This window comes from Mastigoproctus giganteus, chromosome 5 (assembly GCF_048544385.1).
Source record: "Mastigoproctus giganteus isolate SK-2022 chromosome 5, ASM4854438v1, whole genome shotgun sequence".
In the NCBI taxonomy this organism is placed as follows: Eukaryota; Metazoa; Arthropoda; class Arachnida; order Uropygi; family Thelyphonidae; genus Mastigoproctus; species Mastigoproctus giganteus.
Genome location: NC_143579.1, coordinates 112,974,558 through 113,001,670, shown reverse-complemented (window position 1 = coordinate 113,001,670; position 27,113 = coordinate 112,974,558). Strand labels below are relative to the sequence as shown.

The following is a 27,113-nucleotide window of genomic DNA, read 5'->3' as shown; positions in this document are numbered from 1 at the left end:
TTTAACGAAATGGGGATATTTTCAAACTTGCAATTCAGACTCTTCCTTATCTACTTTTCTTATACTTTCAAAATACAAACATATCCTCAGTTCATTTTAAGGCAGTATTGACATGCTGTATATAACATACAAAATTTTGCAGCAATGAGTACCACAATTCAGAACCTAGTCAGTATTGAAGCTATGTCAGTGTTGGTCACATATTACAGTTTATATGTGGCCAAGTAGTATGTTTTTGAGTATACTCTAAAACATACTACTTGGTTTGTTGTTGTTGTTGTTATTGTGACATTTTGTGTGTGTACTACACAACATAATGAAGACTATTCAGATTTCTATGTAATTTTTTTTTCTTTTACAGTAATAAAAGAAAAATTTTATGTATTTAATGAAAAACAAAAAGATACAGTGATGGCTGGCAGCAAAAAGTTCTCTGAGCAGTGCAGGTAGGCTGCCAGGATAGTTCATAGGTTTTATAAATAATATACAGGAACAGGAATTTTGCCAGCATAGATCAGGAGGTGATTATCCCATTAATATAAGGCAAGGGTTAACACATCTTAAGCATTGCTTACAAATCTGGACTCCCCATTTTAAGAAAGATGTGGAGCTGTTGATGGATATAGAGAAGACAATGATATTGGTGAAGGGTCTGGTGCTCTTACACGAAAGGCTTCAATTTTGCAAAATGCAGCATTTGGAGATGAGGCACCTGAATGGAGATATAATTGAGGTGTTTAAGACTTCCAATGGATTGAGTAATCTCAATGCTGATGGCATATTTCCTCTTGCTCAGACTACACATAAGAGTGCAGAAATTCAAATAGAAGGATAATTGCAGAATAGATGTGTGGAAATTTATCTTTAGCCAGGAGGGGGTTTATTGTTGAACAAGCTTCCATCTGGTGTTGTAGAAGTGGTTAGGTTGATTAATTCAAGGAAAAGAAAACTATTAGAGAGAGTATGTTGAGGTGATATCAGTTGTGTGTGTGTGTGTGGCTGATACATTATAAACTTGCTTTCTTGCATTGTTTGCCACTACTAGTATTAATCATTACTTCTAGCAGAATTCTCCTTCCAACCAGCTGGGAGCTTGCTCTTCAAGGTAGGCTTGACTTTAATGGCATATGAATAACATTATTGTTAAATGCAAATATAATTCTTGACTTGGATTGGCCCAATAAAGAATTCTGAAAATTATCTATCACTATTCATATTAAACATCCTATAGGGAAAATACAGTACTGTAACTTTGCATAATATCAGACAGCTGCAAGTGCATTGAGTTCATCTCTAGAAGTTTAAATAAAAGTTTTTTTTTTTTTATTGATATTCATATTAAATATAATATTAAAAAATATATATTATGCTGTAGCTTAGTTTGATTATTTTTTGAGGAAGACACTGTGCATCTTCAATAGCTCCTACATAGCAAAAGGGTACAATGTTAAACCAACTCTTTACTTATCTAGGCTGCCCAGTCAGAAAATACCCCATCCCCAAATCAATCTCTCAACATAAAAGATTGTCTACCCCTGATATATTATATTGAAAGTTATAATTATTTAGAAAACTCATGAATCAGTTTCAGATGATAAGCTTAGAGTACAATACTAAAGTCATGTAAAAACATGACCTTTAGTATTGTACATGATTTTTTTAACCTTTGTGTTAAAATGCCATGAATGAAGTTCCTAAGTTGCTAGTATATTTTGGCCTCTAAAGGCTATTGAAAAATGTCATGATAGCTTTCTGATTAAATAATTTTAAAGTACATCAACATCAATATCTGATTGAGATAGACTAAGGCAGCATTTGCCAAACTGCTACACAGAATACTAGTGTTCTGGACAAAAAAATGCTGATAATATTTTTCCTTCTAAAAGTTAATAATAGCAAAAAGATTCCAATCTGTTCTGCAAAAGATCTTTTAAAGCTTAGCAGCAGTGTGATGCTAATTAATTTACTTTCATTTTGTCATGATATCAGTACATAAATAGTACATAAACATTTCTGAGTCTCTTCCTCTCTGTAGTTTTCCTGCATTTAGAAAATGTGGTTGCAAAGTACTGTTTGCTTTTATATGTGTAAGCTTTTTGATGATTTCTCATCTATGTTGTGCATCCTCTTATAATTTCAACAAATTTGTAATGTTATTCTATGTTTATTATATATTAAACACTTATTCTACACAAATTTATTCCCCATGGATTTTATCTTCTTTCTGCAGTGGATTGTGGCTGAAAGAAGACAGTTTTAAATAAATAAATAAATAATCAGTCTTGTGCAAACAGTGTTAGAATCAAACAAGTAAAAAGTCTGAATTCTTCAAAGTGAAGATGAACAACTGCAGTCTTTGCCTTCAGTTTGTTTCTGGGAAATCAGGAGGAAAGTTGTCCAAGACAAAATAATATCCATTCCAACAAATTAACATCAGATAGAAAGAAACCAAAAAACAAATTATGATAAATTATTTGTCTTTTGGATTTACTTCCACTGCATTTGGAAGCTAACTATGCTGCATATTACAACAAAAGGTGCACTTTTTTCAAGTGCCATCATGATTTTCTCAAAATTATTCAATTCTTCATGTATAAAATTGCTAAATCAGACAAGCACAGTAAATGAGGCATCATGAAACAAAGTAAGCATATAGCACTTGCCAGAGAAGCACATATGATTGGAGAATTGCATATCAGGCTTTATGTGAAAGATAAAAGATGCTGTACAAGTCTAAAACAATGTTACATGTCAAATTAAGAATGTTGCTGCTGTGTTGCTCATGCTTGCCCATTATAAGCTTGACAAATCTATTGAAGGAATCCAGCTCTTATGCAAATCTTGGCAGAGTAATGATGCTGGCAAAGAAATATTCAACTGCATCAACAATTTTATACAAAAACATGCAATTCAATGGTAACCATGTTGATGTATGTAGTGATGGCACCATGAAAATTGTAGGAAAAAACTGCAAGGGCTGTAATACAGATAAAAAGTGCAGCACTAATATTTACTTCATGTTACATAGGCATGCATTAGAAGTTTTAAAAAAAAAAAAATGCCATTTTTGAAAAATGTGCTAGATTATTCAGTACAGTTCATCAATTATTAAAGCTTGACCACTTCAATCCAGACTATTTAAAATTTTGTATTTTGTACAACAAAATGGGTGCTCAGCACTAGATGGTGAGGTGAGTTTCACAGAGTAGTTTTTGTAAGACTTTTTGGGCTATGTTGTGAACTGCTGCCTTTCGTAGATTCCACATTTTTGACTGCCCGATTGTTTGACTAATTCTCATTGGCTGCCTAACCTTACACACTTTGCAGATAATTTTATAGCATTAAATGAGGTGAATCTGCTTATGAATTTTTACATCATTTGATAAAATTCTTCATTGTTAAACAGTCTCTTCACTTGGTGACTGTTTTTGATTAATGTAAATTGTATAATCAATAAAGATATATGCAGTGCCATTGTGCAGCATGTAAACGACTTGTACTTTGTTCTGCTAAATATTTTCCTCCAGCAAGTGACAGTAATGCTTGGGTTCAAAATCCCTTTACAATTACAGTCAAACCAGTTGCATTAGTACACAAGACTGTGAGTGATATGTCTGACAACTGAAAAAAGTTTTGTTTCAGTTGTGAGACAACAAAACTTGCTAATGAACTTTTGCTGAATTATTTTTGAAGCAGACTAATTCAAGGGTAACCAAGTACTGCAAAACACACAGTTCGTATTCTTTTCCTTTGCTACAACCTACTTGTTTTAAATTAGGATTTTCATGTTATGCTACAACACAAAAGATAAAAATAGACATAATGCTGCACCTGATTTGAGGATCCAACTTACTGACATCATTCCTAATTGTGTGATAAAAAAAGACAAAAATCTCATTTAAATATGTTTTACTTGATCTTGATGTATTCTGTTCTTTTCCTTCTTCATAAAATAAAATGATTTACTTTTTCTATTTTTTTATTATTGTTACTTTCAGATCAAATTTTGATAATTTCTTGCAGAAATTAACTCAACTGTAAGACAGTTTTTTTTTATGCATATGATTAATGTTTTATGCATATGATTAATTTTTTTTATGCAAGTTATTCATATAATTAAAGAAACTGTTCCGTGGTCAAATAAGTTATGGAAATACAGCACTAAGTATATAATCCTAACATTAATTTACTTAAAGCTGGGTACATTTCCATAAAGATAAATTAAACACAGTAATTTCCTACAAATATTATTAATTGAACTTCAAAATCTACTCCACTGTGCTACCTCCCAACATCAGAAAGGGAATGGCAATAACAAAGAAGGAAAACAACTATAAATAATGATATTTAAAAATACCCAAGAATGGCAAGTCATTTCTGCCTTGTTTAGATTCAAAATGCACTGTAGATAAAATCATATGTCCATCTCTTAAACTAAAAAATTGGCAATAACTAACTATTCTATTTCAAAAACTAGCAGGTTTTCTTATTACTAAACTACATATTGATATTAGTTGTCATGGAAAATGTGCTTATATGTTGTAAGAATGGACAAAAATGTAACTGTGTTTTGCTTTCAGGCTCTGAACTGCATAAGTGACTGCCACATGTATTCTTTTGGAGGTTGAAAACAACTACATAAGTTAACAAAAAAAAATTTCCCCTGAGTAGTTTAAAAAAATTTACAATTTATTATATCTATATTTCTGTAATCTTTCTAGATGGCTTGTATTTGAATCTTCGAATCTTGAATATATATATATATATTTCTTTTTTTCTTTTTTTTTAAATACAAGATAATACACAAGTGAAAATTTAAGTCCAGTATACCTTAATGTTCTTCCTCTAATGATGAAATCTGCCTGAGTTCTAAAATCTGTAGTCTGCTGCACAACAAAAATCCTGAACATTTTGACTTAGATCCAGTCTAGTCATTCCACTTTCAGAGACTTAAACATATACATCATTCATGTGTACACTAAAATATACATACTGCTCTCTTTCATACTTCAATTTATACATATATAAACAGATAGATAATGATAGAAAGAAAGAAACAGCATTTTATATTTTAAAGAATCCAAAGTCCAGCTTTCTATTATAATTTTTTGCAAGCAACAGCAATAACTGTATGTGACATCAATATTTCCACTAGACTACAAAGTCTAGAAAACTTCTTCATGGGATTATGTTTTTAATTAGTTCTTAATGTTAACAGTTAAGTGCAACAAATTTTTGGCAACTGTTTTTCATTCTGGGTAGATCTTTGATGTAATATATAATTCAAATAGAGGAAGGACAGCTAAATTCTGGTTCACTGTCAGAGGTTTCATCTTCTGAGGGTGAGCAGCTGGAAGCAGGAGTATCTAGAATAGGAATACTGAGTTCAAGGTATTCCTGAAAATTAGACAAAAAGTTATTCAAAATTTGTTCATAACGAAAATGAAATAAATTCGATTCTATTTACTGAATAAAACATGGTTATTAGTAAACTTACAGTAGATGTTACCAAACTTATGATAATTAATTCAACAATATTTGATGTAACCAAAATTTTAGAATTTAGATTTTTTTTTTTTTTTTCAAAACAAAAGTTTAGTTCTATTAAGCCTATTAAATAAATTCTTAAAAATATATTAATATCAGTGAGTTCAGTTAAGACGAAAGCCTAGAAATAATCCACATAAAACGTGTGTGGTAAGGCAGCACATGGGATGTCAATTCAACTTTGTCAGTGATCCAATTAAAGACACTAGCTCTGAGCAGGAGAAATATGAATAGTACAATGGGACCTTTTTGTGTAGTAAGGAGGGACATCATTTTCTCATTTGTATGATTTAAAAGTCATGACATATCCTCAACAACAGCTAACAAGTAAATAAATTCTGTTATATATGCAATCACATAAGTTTATTATTAATTATCTATTTATTACTTTGAACATCATCCTTAAGTATATATCTACCATATAAGTCAACCCCTTCCTCCTTTTTTAGTCTTTCAAATCTTGCATATTGATATACTACAATAAATCTACATTAACCCTTTCAGGAGTGAGTTTCCTGACTGTGTGAGTACTGAGTATGAAATTTTGAAAATCTGCAAAAGGAAAAATTTACAAGGTGCTTTTAAATTTTAATTTGTTATTATTTGCCTTGCTCACTGTAAAATATTGAAGCAGTTTTTTTATTGTAAAAATATAGCTTGTTGTTACTACTTTTTTTTTTTTTTTTTTTTTTTTTATGTAACAATAATCTTCTACATATCTATGATATAGAAGAATCTCTACTTAAAAATGCTGAATTCCAGATGATTCCAAATCTGAATTCCAGATGATTTTGACTTTGATTTTGATGAGCTGAAATCATGCAATGATTGCTGACTAGGGGTAATCTCCTACTCCAGATTTTAGAACCTATTCTAATGCTAACATCTCTTGTAAACTGTATCTGCAGTAACATGGGTAAGAGATAGCAGTGTATGATTTCAAAATAATTTCTACATAAATGAGCACATTTTTTTAAATGACCTTGTAAAACATACAATGAAACCATGGTCACATTGGAGGGGAGGGGTGATATGATGGATACCTCATCATACAAGACAACAGAATATACCGAGACAATATTCAACATCTCTTATAAGCAAGGTGATTGTTTTAGGGATGAAGAAGTATCTGCACTAAGTTCATTTTTATATTTCTTATATTGATGATATCACTGCAATTTTTTAAAGAAATCATTTATTTGGATTCAATTGAGAACTTGGCAATAACTGCCAAGCTCTTAATGGTGATGACTACCATTAAGATATTGGGCATAGTTCTTGAAATACACTCATGCGTCAAAACATTGACCATACCTATCTCTGTGAGTGGATGCATCCCACAGCCCCTAGGAGTGGTGTTAGTGGCTGGCACAGCATATATAGTGATGGTGTGGGTAGTTCCTGTCAGTTCATAAGTAGGTTATGTAATGGGGAAAGGGAAAGTCCTATTGGAGTTGGAAGAGGAAATGGTTTGACATACTGGGAAGGTGGAAGCCTGCATCTCAGCAATGGCAGGGATTGTCAGCTGTTGTAGAGGTGTGGAAGGAATGATCCAAAGAAGGACACACCTAACATGCTGAGATGGCAATGACACCAATGGCCAACAGTTGAGAAAGACAGTTGGCACTTGCTGTTTGGGACAACAGTTGGCACACAGAAATGTTCCTGAATGCACCATCCAGCATACTCTTGTGGATAGGCCTACAGAGTAGGCAACCTGTTTGTGTTCTGTGTCGATTGACCATCATTGACACTTTGCCTGCAGTGAGTACAGAAGCACTTCCTAGACTCAGACGACTGAAAAACAGTTGCCTGGTCTGATGATGCAAGGTACCAGCTTCATCGTGTGGACAGAGATATGTATTTGATGGTGAGCAGCTCCGGCAGTGATGACAAGTTAGAAAAATGTTTTCATGAACATCACTGAGTTGCCTCACTGCCAGAACCTACTTTGGTACTATTTTAGACCAAGTTTTGCCCTACATAGTGACCATGTAGGATCACTATGTAGGGCAAAAGTTTGAGTGTCATGTCCAAACATTTTGTGTGTTCCTCTGGCTGCCAAATTACTCCGACATCATTCCATCAAATATTTGTGGAATGCAGCATTTCAAAGTCCACACCAGTGCCTCAACTGCACTGCCAAATTTCAGGATGTCCTATCAAGCTGGTCCAGGATATGTGAAGATACCTTCTGTGATATTGTGGAGTTGATGCCATGTTGGGTGGAAGCAATTATCATGGAAAAGGATGGCCCAATCCTTACAGAATTCCTCATGTGTGAACGTAAATGGAAAATACTCATTCAGTTTGTCAGCTATCTAAGCAGGATCATCAACAGTCGAACCACCAACATCAATTGGACCAATCTGATTCATCCTCTTCCTTCTAGAGTTTACATAAGTAAAGAACTCTTTGCTGTTTTTCTTTGCCAACAATTTCTCATAAAGCCTTCACTTGCCTAATGTCCTTTGTGACTTGATTACAGAATAGCTTATATCTGTCGTAGGCTTCTGTGTCACCTTCTAATTTATATGCATCCCATGCATTTTTCTTCTCTGATCACATTATTTAAAGCAGGGAGCATCTTCAAAGATTTAATAATTTTTTCACAATTTACAATTCCAAATTTTTTGCAGTGCAAAAAAGATTATGTGATCTTATTATGTGAGCGTTTTTTGGTTTTGTCAATTAATAGAGCCACTTTAAAAGATGCTCTTATTAATTTATCAGTCAAGCAGATGTATTTCGTAAAAGTCGTGTTTGTCACTCTTGTTTTCCTTTCAAAGAATTTAAGGTAGTTCAATGCCAAATCATTATTTTCTGGTTCATACAGTGTTTCAAGAATTGATTCTGCATCTATCTCAATTATTAAAATATGAGGAAATCAATGATATTTTAAATTGTCAAGTTGCATTATTTTTGAGTTTTCCATGCTGTTGATGTGGCTTTTCTCTTCTCTATTTGATAATGTCAAGTTTAATGGTCATGATGATATTGGTAACACTTCGGTTGATTCCTTTTGTTTTTCAATACATGAAGACATACATCCAATTTTCTTATTATCCATCTATTCATTTTTAAAGGTTAAAATTGTGCAGTCCAAAAAATACAAATGCTCACTAACAATTTTTTTTAAATTTCTTATCTACTACTACTATATTTTGATAAAAACCTTAGCAGTCTTACATATTGTGACCTTGATCTTCAATGATATGCACTTAATACATGAGACACTGCCAGAACAGCTGTTTCTAAGCTTACTGGCTTCTCATCAGCTAGTGGATGGCCTCTGTGATGAGCATGTGAGTAGTTGTCTTGTCTAGGGAATGTACATATAACAGTTCTATGTTTATATGGAAGTTTTTCCACACACTGGTTGGTTGTTCACTTGTTTAAGTTCACTAATATAGAGGCCATATAATATTTTATTGCAAGGAAAGCAGAAAATATGCATAACTTCTGTATACAGAAGTGAAGTGTTATCGTGCACTAGTTGGCAACTAGTGCACGATAAACCTTAAAGTATGTATGTATTTATGACCACATTTAGAACTATAAGATCTTAAAAATCAAACGTTTCTTTGCATGAACTTATAGGTTTTACGCCACTAACTCAACAATAAGGACTGACCAAAGTCTATAAAGCTCTGAGAGGGAATAGGAAAAATGAATAAATGCAAAATTTTTCAATTTTATATACTGGAGGCAAAATTTTTCAGTATTGTACTGTAGGCCAAATTAAATTCAAATTACACGTAATGAGATTTGAACTGGATTGTAAGAAGTTTACTTTTAGCAGTATTTTGTTAATTACTAGAATAAGTTACCTCCAGAGGTAGTTGAGGTTGATAAGTTAATGAAATTCAAAGGTCAGCTGAACATGAGGGAAACACATTGTTTGTTTAATTTCTGTTTTACATATTTTTCAAACTTATTAGTTACAGGCAGTTCCCACTTTATGAGTTATTTTTTTCAGTATCAAGTGTCAATGAAATCGAAAATATGAACATTAATTGCAATAAATAAATGCTAAATATTCAGAAATACTGCATTTCAAACCATATGCATAGCTATACAATATAGTACTACTATGCATGCACTTGTTCAGGCAGACAAGAGCATCTCATTGACTCACACATAACATAATGATATTAAGAGTAGGAGACCGGCAGAATTACTTAACAAGTACAGATCATTGTTGAAAAAAAGCCGTGAATTAGGGTTGAATTTCAAAGTGTCTGCAATTCTGCCCAGACATGATAGGAGGGAGTATATCATGAGAGCCTTGTCAATCAATTCGGCCCTGGAAAGATTGTGCAAGGCGCAGAGGTGAAAGTGATTCTTGCACTGCTTCTATTGGAATGAGTAGAAGCCTGGAAAACAAGATGCAGGATATTTCAGAGACTGCTGGGAGTCATTGCAGTATAACTAAACTCACGTGTTGTGTTAGGGTAGCTAAGAATAGGAACAGGTGCATGTATACTTGTGTGTACACCAATGCTAGGAGTTTGTTAAATAAATTTGAGGTATTACTCAAAGCATCAAAGGCAGATATTGTTGGGATATCAGAGATGTGGTGTCACACAGATATAAGTAATGCAGAACTGGGATTTGGGGACAACGTCTACACAAAGGATAGACAGGATAGGAAGGGAGGAGGGGTTATGCTATTAGTTAAGAAATACATAAAATCCAAGGAAATGAAGCCAGTCAACATTGCTGGACAGTGCAGTGTCGAGTCAGTTTGGTGTGACATAAGCATTGGGAGATCAAAATTGAGAGTAGGAGTGTGCTATAGGCCTAATGACTCTGATGAGTATAATAAGAAACTGTACAGGGAAATAGAGTGGGCCAGTAAATCAGAGAGTCTTATAATGGGGGATTTTAATTTCCCAGATATTGACTGGAATTTGTGGGTTGGTCACACACACACACACAAGCAAGGCTTTTGTGGATTTATTGGATGATTGTTTTCTACTTCAGCATGTTTGGGAGGCAACTAGAGGGAGTAATACTCTTGATTTGATTATCAGTAGTGATTCTTCACTATGAATCTGCAGATAAAGGAACCACTAGGTGGCAGTGTGCTGAAGTGGGATTTACTCAAAGAGGTAACCACCATCAGGGGTAAAGGGAAGGGTTATTGCTTTCATAAAGGCGACTACGATGGTCTAAGACAGTATTTAAATTCTATACAGTGGAACCAACTGATGATGTTACCAACAGCAAATTCAAAATGGGAAGCATTCAAAGAACTTATCTTGGAAGCTACTAGGCGTTACATACCAACTAAGAAATATAGTTCACGGTTTAGGCCTAAATAGATGTCAGATGAATTAATGAGACACATGGCACAGAAGAAAAATGCATAGGATACATATAAATTAACACATGACACAGAAGCCTATGATAGATATAAGCTGGTCTGTAACCAAGTCACAAAGGAGGTTAGGCAGGCAAAGGCAGATTTCTCTTTGCCAAAGAGAAATCTTTGGCAAAGGATGCAAAGAAAACAGCACAGAGTTCTTTACTTATGTAAACAATAGAAGGAAGGGGATGAATCAGATTGGTCCACTTGATATCGATGGTTCAACTGTTGATGATCCTCCTCAAGTAGCTAACAAACTAAATGAATATTTTGCATCGACATTCACACATGAGGAGTTATTCAGCGAGGGGAATGCCAGAGGTGTATTCAACTCTGGCAGTAAGCTAGATAATCTTGTAATAACTGAGAGTAAAGTGAAGGAGAAATTGTTGAAGATAAACACAAGAAAGGCACCTGGTGTGGATGGGATCTATCCAGTTATATTAAAGGAGGCAGCAAAGGAAGTAAGCAAACCCTTAGCCATAATTATGAGAGCATCCTTGGACTCAGGGGAGGTACCCATGGACTGGAGATGTGCAAATGTGACCCCAATTCACAAAGGAGGATCAAAGGCTGACACAAGTAATTATAGACCTGTGAGTTTAATTTCTGTTCCAGGAAAATTAATGGAGGCACTGGTTAAAGAAGCACTGCAGGATCATCTAGACAACATTTCAGTTATAGCTCGACACAGCATGGTTTTGTTAAGGGGAAGTCTTGCCTGACCAGTTTGATTGGATACTATGATGCAGTCACAAAAGAGCTGGATGCAGGGAATAACTTTGATATTATATACTTGGATCTTAGAAAGGCTTTTGATACTGTTAACACATGGAGGACTGCTGCACAAATTGGAGCAGTGTGGCATTGGAGGCAAATTGCTGCTATGGATAAAGGGGTGATTGAGGGGTAGAAGACAGAGTGGTAATCAATGGACACTGCTCATCGTGGACTAATGTTATTAGTGGAGTCCCTCAGGGTTCAGTGTTGGGTCCATTATTGTTTTCTGTATTTATAAATAATATTGATGACGGTATATCAAGCTAAATGTCCAAGTTTGCAGACGATACAAAGGTTAGCAGGGTTGTTAAGGACACTACTGACGCTATGCTGCTGCAACAGGATCTGGAGTCTTTTCAGCAGATGGGCTGAGAGCTGGCAAACGAAATTTAACATTGACAAATATAAAGTACTACATATGGGAAACAGCAACCCCAGAGCAACGTATCAACTCTGTGGTACTACACTGACAGAGGTAGAGAATGAAAAGGACCTGAGGGTAATTTTGAAGGCAGATATGAAGTTCTCTAAGCAGTGCAGATGGGCTGCAAGAGTAGTGCATGGTGTCTTGTCAATCTTATATATGCAGGGATAAGGAGGTGATTATTCCCTTGTATAAGGTAGAGGTCAGGCCACACCTTGAGTATTATATACAGGTCCCGAGGCCTCATTTCAAGAAGGATGTAGAGCTGCAGGAACAAGTACAGAGAAGGGCAACAAGATTAGTGAATGGAACAAAGGGTTGCTCTTATGAAGAAAGGCTTAAGTTTTGCAAATTACAGTGTCTGGAGACTAGGCACCGGCGAAGTGATCTGATAGAGGTGTATAAAGCCTTGAATGGTTTGAGCATGCTCAATGCTGATGGGATTCTTCATCTTGCTCAGAATAATCACCTGAGAGGGCATAAATTCAAATTGAGGAAAGACAGATGTAGGATAGATGTGCGGAAATTTGCCTTTAGCCAGCGATTAGTTGGATGGTGGAACAGACTTCCATCCCTGGTTGTGGAAGTTGATAGCCTAAATAAATTTAAGGCTCAGCTGGACAGGTATTTCGAACGAACAGAGGGGTGAAGTGGAAGTTTGTTTTTGTTTTTTTTGGCTGATGCTGCATAAGCTTGCTTTCTTGCATCATATACCTCTACTAATGCTAACGCAGTTACCATGGACATTACAAAGAGTGGTTGTGTCACTCTTCATTTTCAGTCTTGTCTTATTTCAGATTTATCCAGCTTATTAAGGGAATAAATCTGATGGGTGTTTGGAATAAATTCTTCCACAGTTTATTGATAATTTTGAAGGATTTCAAGAACCACCAGAGATCGTACAAAATGAAACAGAAACAGTCGTTAATATTACAAACTAATTGCAGCTTGAGGTTTCTACAACTGACATTTATTTGCTTCAAGCACACAATGGAAGGTTCACAAATAAAGACCTTGAAATAGTAAAATGTAAAGAAGTTGAGGAAGAAGAAGATTTAACAGCTGAAACTCCTGTTCGTTCCTTCACTTTCAAGGGCTTGACAAAGCTCTTCAACGCATAGAAAAAGCAATTGAGATTTCCGAGTCCCAAGGTTGAAATTTCGAGCGCAGTAGAAAAGTTGCTATATATTTAAAAAATGCTTATGCATGATATCGTGAAATTTAAAAAGAAAAGAGAAGACTATAAGAAACAGACAACTCAAAGCATTTCTGAAGATGATGACTCCTTGTACTTCCAACAACAAGTACCAAACAAGCAATGAGCATACATTTATTTGAAGATGATGAAGAAATGTTATTAGCTATAACATTTGTAGGAAAAATAATTTCTTTATTATTATAACTTGCTTGATTTTAAAGGCTGTGTTTTCATTTCTTTGGATAAATAAATTATTGTACATTTAGTCGATGATGAAGAATAAACATTCTTTAACATTTGTATGACAATTTCTTTATTTTGCTTGATTTTAAAGGCTATGTTTTCATTTCTTAGGATAAATAAATCATTGTTTATGCATAAACTATTGTTTTGTCCATCTTTATTTAACATTACGTCTATCGGAAATAAATTCCTATTTTACGAGTTTTCGCTTTACAAGCACATGCCAAGAACAAATTAAAACTAGTAATGTCGGGAACTGCCTGTATTTATTTGGGTCAGTGGTTTGCTTACACTATTATGGCTAATACCAAATCCACTATGGCAGAGAACATTACTATATAAAATCAATATATTATTATTATTAGCTATATGGTGCAAGGAAGCCCGAGGCCTATGCTGCACCAGCCAAAAAAAATTCCCCGAGTTCCCTAAGAGAGAGAGAGAGAGAGAGAATCAAAAGGGAATCACCAAGAGAAGAATGAAGATGATATCCAGTTCAGGACCCTGGGTATGCCAAGCCCATACTTACCAGATGTGAGCCCCTGAGGTGCCTGAGATAGAGTGTGTTAAAAGCGAATCACCAAGAAAGAGAAAAATGATGATGATATCCCGCCCAGGACCCTGGGTATGCCAAGCCCAAACACACCAGATGTGAGCCCCTGGGGTTGCCTGAGAGAGAGAGAGAGAGAGAGAGAGAGAGAGTGTGTGTGTGTCAAAATTAGAAGGGAATCCTAAGAAAGAGAAGAATGATGATAACCAGCACAGGACCCTGTGTGTGTGTGCCAAGCCCATATGTACCAGATGTGAGCACCTGGGGTTATGTAGAAGCATATATGAATCATCATTGCACTTCAGAAGACAAACACTACAAACTGTTATTAAACTATACCACTAAAATCAAATGCAAACCACACTATCCACTATGCCAAAATGGAAAAACATTTACATAAGTCTCCCAGCTATTAACAGACCAACAAATATATGCATACAAGAATTATTGCCCAACTGGTATTAAATTTTAACCGATTATTGATGGGATGATTTAGCAATCATTGCCGATATTCCTTTCCTACCTTGGACCACTTGGATACTTCCAGTGAATGGAAACTGTTTAGAACAATGCCCATGTTATACAAGGTGCCCTGTGAAACAAAGACAGTGCAGTTGATCTTGAACCTTTCCCTAGTTGCTACCAACTCATGTTCCAATATGCTCATTCACTTTGCAATGAGACAGGTTTTCATTACCTTGTGTTTTTGCAGTTTGCCGAAAAAATGACAGGCAAGAATTGAAAAAAAGAATCAGCCATAAATTTCAACAAAACTAAAACAAATGAAAGTTATGAGTTGTTACATCATGTCTATGGGGAAGATACTATGTAAAAAACACACTCTTGTATTTGGATGGCATTTTTTATTTATTTATTAATTGTACCAGGTGTTCCCTGCCAAAAATATGGCAACCTGCAGTATATTAGAATTCCGTACATACTATTTACACTTTCTGTAAATTGTAAACACAGTACATACAATTTACACTGACATGCAGAAAACGTGGTACACCCATTTAAAAGTATGCAACAATGTCTGAAGTTCATCTGGCTCATCCAAAAAATCTCAATCTCAGCCAGATCATGTGCCTATGATAAGATCTCCTGACTAATTTCTTCCCTTTCATCACTGGTGACTGCTGATGTCGCCTCTTCCATTTCCTCCTCACTATCTGTTTCCAGAGGTTCTATACTATCAGAGTTTTCTTCCATCACAATATATAATATAAAAACTGAAATACTATTTACAATAAAAGCTGAATCTCAACAGTGAGAATCTGCTAACTATTTACAAACAATCAGGATCAAGAGCTCAAGGCACACAGCGTACCATGAATGGCTTATTAAATGTTCGGAAAATCTATTCTGGAACAGACTAAAACTTCACCTCACCCAAGTTCAACAAGTGAGGGTTCCAGGGGCAATAAGTCTTTATTGATAATTTGAAAAGGGCATGAACATGCTCCAAATAACGTCACGAGAGGTAAAATAACCCCCCCTCCCCCGAGTGAAATAAATTTAACACAAACAGAAATGAACTCCTTGTCCCCCTCTACACCATCTGCTCAATTCAGCCAGGTAAGGGGTTTCCCCTCTACCTGCTCACCCCGTACCATGTGGTGGTATGAGCAGCGGTGCGGCTTACCAGTCTTCAAGCAAAAGGATAATAAAGTAAGGAAAAAACAAGTTATTACTTGAATTCAAATTTTAAATAAACACATTTATTGCAATAATAAATATTCTGAAAAAAAAATCATTAAAATACAGTTAGTCTAAAAACAAAAAAATACATCTTGTTACTGCAAAGTTTAGTTATGTTTAAGCATCCACACTACCTGTCCAAATAAAGTGAGCTCTTAAGAAACATAAGCAATCAATAGTATGATTGTTTAAAATGGATCTAATTTTGGTACATATTTGATTAGCGGCAGAAAATGCCCTTTCAGATTCTATTCTGGTGCTATTGTACTGAGATAATCGTAGACGATCTCAGTCCATATTTTCTAGGCTTTGAACTTTTTTAGCAAAAATAGTTAAAAGTATTTCATTAATTTCCGACTCAAGTTCATCTTTTAAAATCTCATTGGAGTCAGGCAATTTCTTATTTTGGAAGGAATTTGCGAAACACTGATGTTCTGTTCCTTGTTGGTCTTCCGTGGTTGAATTATGTTCATCATTTTCTGAAGGAGAAAGACGTTTTATTCAGCGAAGTATAATTTTCACTATAGTATCTTTACTGAGTCTGGGAGAGAGCGAAGAGTGGGGATAAGGAATAAAGAAGAGGGCAAAGAGTGCAGTTAAGGAATTCTTCACATATATAAATACAAAGAAGAGAAGGACAAATCAGATGTGTAATTGCGTGGAATAGTATTAGATACTCCAACTGATGTTGCAGATGAACTCGACAGTTACTTTGCATTGATATTTAGAGAAGAAAACCCTTCACGTCAATGAGAAATTATGGGAGTGAAGTTGAAAAAAAATGTAATTAATGTTGAAATTTCATATCTTGATTTAATGAGAAAACCTTTGCACCCACAGGCGAGTAAGGCTCCTGTGGTTGATGGCATATACCTTATAATCTTAAAGGAGGCAGCAAGTGAGTGCATTGAATCATTAAGGCTAGTTATGAGAGCACCGTTGGATTGGTGTAAATTTAAACATAAAGGCAGTTCTAGGAGTGTAATGGGAAATTACCAACCAGCCAGTCTAACTTCAGTAGTAGGGAATGATCAAGGGTGGAATTCAGGATCATTTACATGGAAATGGAATTCTGTAGGATACACAGCGTGATTTTGTAAAGGGAAAATAAAGTTTAAACAAATCTGGTTAGCCTTTTTGGCAGGTCACTCGTGAGCTGGATTTAGAGAATAATTTTGATATTGTTTATTTAGATTTCAGCAGAGCATTTGACTCAGTCCCATATGAGCTGTTATTTATAAGTTGGAGCAGGCTGGAATCATAGGGAAAATCCGTAGATGGATAGCACAATGGCTTGAGGGGGACCAGGCAGGAGGTTGTGATAAATGATTATTCCTCAGATTGGATTAATGTAAGAAGCGGGGTTCCCCAAAGATCAGTATTGGGACCACTGTTGTTTTTGATTATCTTAAATGACACATATAAAGGTACATGAGCTGTTATTTATAAGTTGGAGCAGGCTGGAATCATAGGGAAAATCCGTAGATGGATAGCACAATGGCTTGAGGGGGACCAGGCAGGAGGTTGTGATAAATGATTATTCCTCAGATTGGATTAATGTAAGAAGCGGGGTTCCCCAAAGATCAGTATTGGGACCACTGTTGTTTTTGATTATCTTAAATGACACATATAAAGGTACATGCGATGTCTAAACTTCCAGATGATGTAAAGATCAGTAGAGTAGTTAATGATCGCCGCCAAGCAGAGCTGCTTCAGAGTGACCTAGCTTCCGGGATGGTCAGAAAAGTGGCAGCTATGCTTTAATTCAGCAAAATGCAAGGTCTTACACCTGGGGAACAGCAACCCCAAAATAACTTATACACTTGGTGGAGTTGAACTAAAGTCAGTAGGGGAGGAACGGGACTTGGGAGTTACGATACAGTTAGACATGAAGTTGGCCGAGAATTGTGGACAGGTTGCAATGTTGCATGGTGTCATATATCGATGATTTATTGAACATTTGCTAGTAGAGATAAGGATGTAATAATCACATAAAGGTGATTTTATAACCTTTATGTGATTAGATTATACTATTTTATTTTTATTTATTTTTTTAATTAGTACCGAAAAACCGGTATTTGAATACCAGAAAAAAATTACCGGTATTCGGGATCCTGGTATTGTAAGCCCTAGTTGTAGTGTATTGTTTTCCCGCATAAGAAGTTTCCCAGGTAAAAGGTTTTCCCATATAAAATGTTCGTGTTAAAGAATACATAGTGTATTATTATAATAACGTTTTCCCACTTAATGTTTTTTAAATATAGAAATTATTTATTTTTAATATTAAAAAATATTAAACGATATAAACGTTCGGTAATCAAACAAGTTAGTGCCAAGCATGGTTTTTGGTATACATGCATCGCATATTGTGAATGCCTTCACAATGAGTTGCACTACCTACAATAAGCAATGCTTTGCCAATAGAGAAGACTAATGTTACTTATTCTCAACGAATACCACCACCCAGGAGTGGTGGTGTGGGGATATCTGCCGAGAATCCATTGGTGAAGTGTTGCATATTCAAGAATCCACTGTCGAAGCATTGCTTATTCAAGGTAGTTCAATATCAGGGCAACTTATTGTAAAGGCATTCACAATATGATATATAACAGAAATGATGCCATTTTGGTTGGTGATTTTCTACAAACTAAAATGATGCTTGGCACTAACTTGATCAATTAGCGAATTTTCCGTGAAGTTTTCGGTGCCGAAACCTTTTTAGTATAAAACTTTTGATATTATCCATAATTGGAGACATCGACCACATCAAACGTTACGTTCTGATGGTTGTGAACAGTTCTGAAGTATTTAGTGGGTTGTTGCTCTGTCTTATTGTAATTGTGACCTTTAAAAGTATGTTGAAAGGAGCTCATCCTTCCAACTTGGTAATGAATATTTTGTAATGAGTTTAATGAACAGAATGTTAAGTAATTAGAAATTCTCAGTTTAAAAATGTTTCCCACAGGCAAAGTAAAATATTTATAAATTCTGAAATAGTACTTAAAAAGCACCTTTAAGTTATGTATGTGTATCTTTTCATTTTCATTTGTGTAGTTAATATTTCATACCATTAGGTCATTTTCCATTCTAAGAAGTCTTCCTGTGAAAGAAGTAATAAACCTCCAGTCCCTTGGAAAACTTCTTATCCGGTTCTTCTGTATATTCCCAGTGCTTTTAGTATAATAATCTGTTTTAAGATAACTTGGTAGCATTATATTGTTATAAACCTCTTCATAATGTTCTGCAGTATCCAACAAACTTTAATTAGAGACTCTCCTAACTGGCTTGAACCATTTTCTGATCTATGAGCAGAAATCACAACTTGGGATGTTCCTTGGTAAATAAATTATCTGGATAGAGGACTGGTTAAAGCTCATGTAGGCCTTTTGGATGCCTATGAGATTCTTCCATTTCATTTCCTCCCATACAGTTTTTTTTTTTTTTTTTTGAAAACCCCAAACAAGAGAGGTATTAGAACCTAAAGTACTTAGTACCGTGCTTGGTTTGGAGTTTGAAAAGATGAAAGATGATATTTGTTGACATTAGTCTTGAACTTCTGTAGACTGTAACTTTCAGGAAATACATATGAAGGAAGGTTATTCCAGAAAATGGCAGTTTAATGAATAAACGAGGAACATGAAAAGTTGGTTGTAAGTGTGAAGTTGGACAGTAAATGGATGTTGGCTGGTGCTGGCACGTGTTCGGACTGTTTGGAGAGAGAGAGAGCGGGAATTAAAGAAGCCAATTCAGAAGAACAGTGCCCATGGAAATATCTGTAGAAAAGGCATGCAGCAGAAACAGTACGTCTATGAGACAGCGAGTGGAGAGACTCTGTTAGAGATGAGTCATTAATTAACCTAACTGCCCTCTTCTGAATAGAATCTAGAAGCCTGAGAGAGGTTTTGGGGGCACCACCCCATATGTGGGAACAATAATCCATCGTAGGGTGGATTTGTACAGAGTGAACAGCTGTTCAGAAGAAAAGTAATGCTGAGAGCGAAAGAGAAAATCAAGTTTTTTAGATGCAGAGGAAACAATATTTCTAATGTGCTAAGAGATATATCATCTTGCCTAGAAAGCGGAGTGTCACTAAAGATAAGCATAGGAGCAGAAGTATCCTTTTTGCGAGACATAAGACAAGACTGAATTTTAGAAGGATTGAAATCATCTAAGTTATCTTTGCCCCACTGGAAAATTACCTGGAGATCAACATTTAAGGAATTGGTAGCGAATATTCGAGAAGTTGAAGCTGATTGAGCAGGGAAAGGTTTCTCAAAATGGAAAGTGGAATGCAAAACTATGGATAGGATTTCCAGTCAATGGAAGGTCATTAATATAGAAGAGGAAAAGAGTGGGGGAAAGAACTGAACCTTGGGGCACACCAGCATTAGTGGAGAAGTTAGCAGACAGAGAGCCATCTACCATCACCCACACCCTCAGTGAGCGGTCAGAGAGAAAATTGGATAACCAATTACAAAAAATAGTTGGCAAACCACAAGATGGAAGCTTGTTTAGAAAACCTTTATGCTAAATGCGATGAAAAGCTTTGAGATGTCAAAGCAACTGCTTGTGTTTTGCCAAACTTTTCCATTGAATTTGTCCATAAATGGGTACCGTAAGCCAGAATATCACCAGTGGATCGACACTGATGGAATCCATACTGGTGATCGTTGATCAGACAGAAGGTTTCAAGGTAGTTTAAGAGTTGGTGTTAATTGATTTCTCCATTACGTTAAAAAGAGTAGAAGTAATTGCAATGGGACGATAATTGGATGGTTGGAATTTGTCACCCTTTTTAAGGAAATGGTTGGATATGAGCAAATTTACAAGCAGAAGGAAAAACACCTTTGTAATATGAAAGTGAAAACAGGTGGCAAATTTCAGGAGCACAGGTTTTGAGAACAAGTGGAGAAATACCATCAGGACCTGGAGCTTTCTTAGCATCAAGATTCTTCAAAATCCTTCTGACATCCTTTTGATGGAAGACAACAGGAGGCATTGAATGGATCGTGTTGGGAATGGTGGGAGTTGTTTTACCAAGATCATTAATACACGAGTTGAAAGAAAAATGTAATGCTAGCCAGTCTTCATCCTTGGCTGAAGTGACAACAGAACCATCTGGTTTTGACAGAGTTGGGCAAAAGTTGCAGCCAATAGCTTTGGCAAGAGACCAGAATGCTCAGCTACCATTAGGGCAAGAAGCAAGTTTTCTACTCTTAGTCTGTTTAAAATCTAGTTTGGACTGATTAATAACTGCTTTTCAATCGTTGCAAGCTTTGGTGTAGGCAGAAAATGAAACTGAAGAATTGGAAACAAGCCAATTACGATATGCAATGCTCTTCTCTTGAACAGCTTTAGCACTTTAATTGGAAACCAATGTTTAGATAAAGGTCGAGATTTTAAAGTGGAATGTGGGATAAAGGATTCCATTCCTACAAGAATAATTTCACTGATACGATCTGAGCAAATGTTGACATCAGAATATGTTGACATCATCTAGTTAATATCTTTATTTTATTTATTTTTTTTTTTTTCAGCTATTCAGGTTAATGATTTTCCCAGGTAAACAATAATAATATCCAAGATCAACAGATTTAATCTTGTTTTCATCTTAAAAAAAAAAAAAAAAATGTTCAGCTAACTAGTGAAGTATTATATCTACGTTACTCTCCCACCTTAAAAAACACAAGGTTAACAGTAAATGAATCTTACATTTTTTTCATATTATGAATTATTAATTACAAATTATTCTAGAGTGAATGAAAACATACTTGGTCTGATGAGAGAACCAATATTCTATCTAAATCCTCAACTAACTCTCCAAATGTTGGCCTCTGATGGGGAGAAGCTTGCCAACATTCCCTCATTATCATGTAACTGGAATTGAAAACAATAAACAGTATTCATTTAAAATATTCCACTTTCTTGGTAAATAAATATTTTAGCAAAACTAAATATATAATTACTCTTGCATACTCAGACAAGACAATTCAAAATTTGAGCACATGACACTTTTCATCTGAGAATTTGAAAATACTGATGCCACCTATAGGCAATCACTGGTGTTATCAAACGTCCTATTGAAACATGTGACAATTAGAGAGGGTGTGTGGCATATAAATCTAGCAGTAAATATTATGCTTATAGAGTGATTATTTCATATATGATTTCATTTGGAAAATCATTTATCGGTGCCACACCCAAAATCATTAGTGATCATTTTAATTGAAATATTATTTCAAAAATCTACCACCGTTGCATATTCTCTGGCAATTATACAAAAACTGCATAACAGGAGCTAATAACAAAAAATTTAACATTATTTAAATTATAACAGATAAAAATTTGCATAATACAGTAAATGTAACTAAATAAATGTGGCAGAATCAAGGTGTAAATGAGATAATTCTATCAACAACTAGCTAAACAGCAAATAAAATTTTAATAAACTATCAAGTAGCCGCTAAATCCATAAATGAGATTAAATATTAAAATCCAGATAAAATATTAAATAAATTAAAAATTGAAGGGCTGTATAAAGGCACTAAAATATGTATATATGTAGCTTTCAGAACAAAGTTTCTTTATCAGAAAGGAATGGCAAACTTGTGCATTGATCTTGATTTGATCTTGATATGGATCATGTGTGGCTGAAAAATCCATGGCATTCTAAGCTGATGAAGGAAACATAAAATCTGAACATTATATATATATGATGTGTGTGTGTGTGTGTGTGTACACAGCCACTCCCCGACTTATGTAAGGGTTGCGTTTTGCGGAACTCTACGTAAGTCGGGGTGGCGCCTCCGTAGCCAGGTGGGGAGGAGCAGCAGTGCGTAGCACACGCTTCTTGTTGTAGACCGGGGTTCGAGCCCGTCACCACCAAATACGGAGGATGCGGAAAGGTCAGGGAATGACCACCGCATATCCCGGAGCAATATGGCCTTAGTTGCTAATGCTCCCAAAAACCAAAAAAAAAACGTAAGTCGAAATTTTCGTAAATGCTTATGCAGCACTCGCAAATTTGATTGAAGCAAACAAGAAATATTTAATGAACATGTAAATAGAATTATTTACAGGTCACCCCCACTTAACGCTGATAATTCGTTCTGGAAAAACACAGCGCTAAGTGAATCCGCACTAAGCAGGCGCTGCTTTCCCATAATGTAACATATCTATTTGTGAGTTGCGGTCGGTACCATAGGATACTGCCTAATCAATAATAAACAGTAGTGAAAAGATGCACAAATTTTGGTCAAAATATTTAATATTCAAATATTTGTACATATAAAATATTCTGCATTACATACGTGTATAATTATGTGGTAACTACTTATGTATCAAAATTAAACATAAAATTCCAATTAAAATCATAATTTTAATTTAATTAATGAATTTAATTGTGAAAGGGAAAAATGGGTCAATTTTGGGTTGTACTTTGGTCCTCTTCCTGGTGTTTACCAGGAAGAAGAGAAACGAAAAGGGGTTTTAATTTTAAATCTCCCATAGTCAACTAATCCTTCGCTGCTTTGAAACCTTGCATGTTTTTTTCTTCTTTCAATATGAAACTTCGTTTAGGCATTCATTTCCAAAAAAGTCCTGCTTCATATATGTTAAAAACTTGCTGAGAAGTATAACACATAAGGGCTCAGAGGGGAACAGGAATTTTGCGTGTTATCAGACACTCAGTCTAAAACACTGATGGATCCAATATCTTTCTATTTCAGAAGATTTAGGATACGTACGGTAGGCCTACCTCCCTAAAATACACTCATGCACACCTTCTCGATGATAAGCCCTGTTACGTCAATTAGGTGGCAACGAACGTGTAGAGTGGTTCCCTTCAAGATGCCTGGTCAGCATGAAGAGGAAAAGACCAAACCCTCCAGCACATGACAGTAAGACGAAACAAATGGCCCTCAGTCCCCCTCTAACAGCAGCGAGAGAATCAGAGTGGAAGTGGAAGTGAAGAGCAAGAAAAACACTGACAAAGAGAAAATTGAGTATACTAAGTTATGCAAAGCCATTAGAAAGAGACTCAGAGAAGATAAGAAAATTTAACACAAGAAAAGTATAACAAGCATTAAGGGAAAACAAAGAGTGCTAAGAATCTCTGGGTACGACCAGGCTGCCATGCACAGAAACTGAACTTGGCATGTTACAACGTAAGATCACTCATCAGTGAAGACAGGATATTAGAGCTGGAAAAGGAATTAGAAAATGTGAATTGGAATATCATCGGTTTGGCTGAAACAAGAAGAAGAAATGAATCACTTATATGTTTATCAAGTAGAAATCTGTTGTACACCAATGAAAACAGTGAAAGGAGTGAAGGTGGAGTTGGCTTTCTGGTCCATAAAGATATAAAAACATTTTGGAATTCAAAGTACATCACCAAGGGTGTCAAGACTACTACTCACGATTTCTAAGAGGTATAAGCTAAAGATTATAATGATTTATGCACCAACATCGAGCCATGATGATGAAGAGGTTGAAGAAATGTACACCGAAATTGAGTCTTCTAGATGAACTGAAAACTCACTACACTATCATTATGGGAGACTTCAATGTTAAGGTTGGAAAGAGACAAAATAGTGCAGAAAGGGAAACTATAGGAAATTTTGGAATTTACAGAATCTTGAGGAACATCAGCAATGAACACTTTTTTTCAAGAAAAGGATGAACAGAAAATGGACATGGAAGAGCCCAAACGGATTAACAACTAATGAAATTGACTTCATCCTCACTAACAGAAGATATATCGTGAATGATGTTACTGTCCTGAACAAGGTAAATGTTGGAGGTGATCACACAGTGGTAAGATGCACACATGTTTTGGAAACCAGCACAATGCTTGAACCTATTAAACCACCCGTTGCTTGCCACGAACTTGGCTTCGGGTTTACCATACTTATCCTTAATACCTTCATAAATACTTCTTGCTTTTGTTTGAATGGCCATTGGACTCTGAGGCACTTGCTTCTGAATCTGATTTTCCATCCATATTATTAATAGCTTTTCCATCTTCGATATAGCACCTGAACACAGGTTTGTGATCACTGTTCATCTTAAATGCAACGATCCTTTAACATGTTCTTTTATACGTGCGCTGTCTTTTAAATAATATTCACTGTTGAAGCAGCGAGACCTAATTCAGTGCAATAGATGATGACAAACTTTGACCTGCTTTGTACTTCTTAATTAATCATCTTCATTTCTAAATCAATTTTGTTTCATTTCCTAGCACTGCCAGCACTTACACTTTTCGTTGGTCCCTTCACCATTGTAATAAGTAAATAGGAATGAAGAGAAGATTCTGAAAATTTATTTATGTTTTTTATATGATTGAAGATTTCAGTGAAGGAGAACTCATTGCACCATAATATCATAACATAAAAACCCACAGAATTCCAGTTATCGGTATTATAGCAAATGCAAGAAGATCGAGTTCACTACCCATTTATAATAGATTGCACTAACAGAAAAGCCAAATAAACCAGAAAGTGTAAATTGTTTTTATTGTTTTATGGTAGTGACCTCCAGAAATGTGTTTTAGAAAAATACCGCAAAGACATTCAAAATTGATTCTTATAACGGATGATAGTGCAATTTGTATCATAAAAATGACCTTTTGGAGAGATAAATAGCTTAGTTATATAGAGAAAAGTTCAACTTCTAAGGTCCTGGAACAAATTATCAAAAAAAAAAAAAAAAAAAAAAATACAATGTGTTATTGGGTTCACATTACGATATTTTCCCGATACCTCCACTTATTCTTATGGATGCAAGATACATTTCCACGATATTTTTAAGTTTATTCCAGTTGGCAAAAACTTATGTAAAGTTGAATTATGTAACCCAGGGAGTGGCTGTATATATAAAAGTAACATTTATATGTAACAAAAATTGTTTTTATTTTTTAGTGTAACTCCCCTGAATTCACACTTGTTCCGTTTTGTTGGCAGTGAGGAAATACCGGACATATAAAATACATTTTTCTACATTTTTTTTTGAGTCTACATTTTTTCTTGAGGTGTTGAAACAGGAAATAGTCAAAGGAGGCCAGATCGGACCTATAAGGTTGACCTGTGCACTGTTGCATTGTCCTGAAGAAGCAGCACACCTCTAGAAATTTTCCATGTTGTTTTTACTTTATGATATCCCTTGGGTTGCATAGTAGGGATGCGTATGAATTCCCAGTGACTGTCTGTTTGTGTTCCAAGTAGTGAATGTACAAAATTCCCTCAGCATCCTAAAAAATGGGGGCCATAATCTTGCCAACTGAAAGTTGTGGCCGAAATTTTTTGGGTAGGGGAGAACCCTTGTGCTTCCATTGCATTGATTCTTGCTTGGTCTCAGGATCCCAGTGATGAACCCATAAAACCCTTAACAATTTTGGAGATGAAAGTTTCAGGATCCATTCCATAAAGCTCTATGGAAGCCCTGAAATTCTCCTCACAACACGATACTCTGAATTGTTTCTGCACAGGGGTCAAATCTGGGAACATGCCATGCACTCACCTTAGTCTTCCCCAAATTTTCATGGAGGATGGTTATAATTGTTCCCTCAGATATGTCACATTCCCTAGAGATTTGGGACACCTAAAGGTGTCCCAAAAACATCTGTCATTCAGCACAAGAGTTTCCACAGCTTGGCACATTTCTGGAGTGGTTCCATCATAGGTCTTCCTGGACACAGGTTTTCTTCAATGGACTCTCTATCTCACTTGAACTGTTTTGACCAGAATTTCACCAGGTACTCTGAAGGTTCACTGCTGCCATGTACAGCCACCATCCTTTCACTAATGGCCTTTGGCCCATTTCCTTCTTTGGTGAGAAACTTGATGACTGAATGATGCTCCAATTTCAGCAAATCCATAGTTTGATACAGGTATCGATCGTCCTTCTTTCTGTTACAGCAACATAAGCTAAAAACATAGTGGGATCAAAATTAGTATGATTCAAGTGGAGATAGGTAGGAACACCATGAATCATTGAAATATAACTATGGAGAAGTACCTTAGGGATAATTTATTGAATGTCGCTCTATATATACACTGATGAGCCAAAACATTATGACCAGTGAGCTGTTATGCAAATCGAAGCAACTGCAAGTGGACTACGGTGCGTGCACTTGTCGGGACACGGTATAAAAAAACACCTGATACTGAGCACCGGTAATCAATGTTACTCTTGTTCTTCAGATGAGAAATGCAGCAGACTTAAGCGAGTTTGACAAAGGCCAGATGATGGGGTCAGAGCATATCTGAAATGGCACGGCTGGTGGAGTGCTCATGGT

General features: G+C 35.5%; 1 protein-coding gene across 4 annotated transcripts in view; it reads right to left on the bottom strand.

Annotated features, from left to right (window-relative positions):
* Positions 1-5,161: 5,161 nt before the first annotated feature.
* The window catches only part of LOC150085645 (fibroblast growth factor receptor 3-like), a 509,974-nt gene continuing 488,022 nt past the window's right edge, over positions 5,162-27,113 (bottom strand). For all 4 annotated transcript variants that reach the window (XM_090374150.1, XM_090374153.1, XM_090374152.1 and 1 more), the window contains 2 exons: positions 21,586-21,691; positions 5,162-5,397 (listed from right to left, as the gene is read on the bottom strand). In XM_090374150.1, coding sequence (XP_090230276.1) covers positions 5,284-5,397; positions 21,586-21,691 — 220 coding nt within the window. In that variant the 3' untranslated portion in view covers positions 5,162-5,283. The remainder of the gene's footprint in view (positions 5,398-21,585; positions 21,692-27,113) is intronic.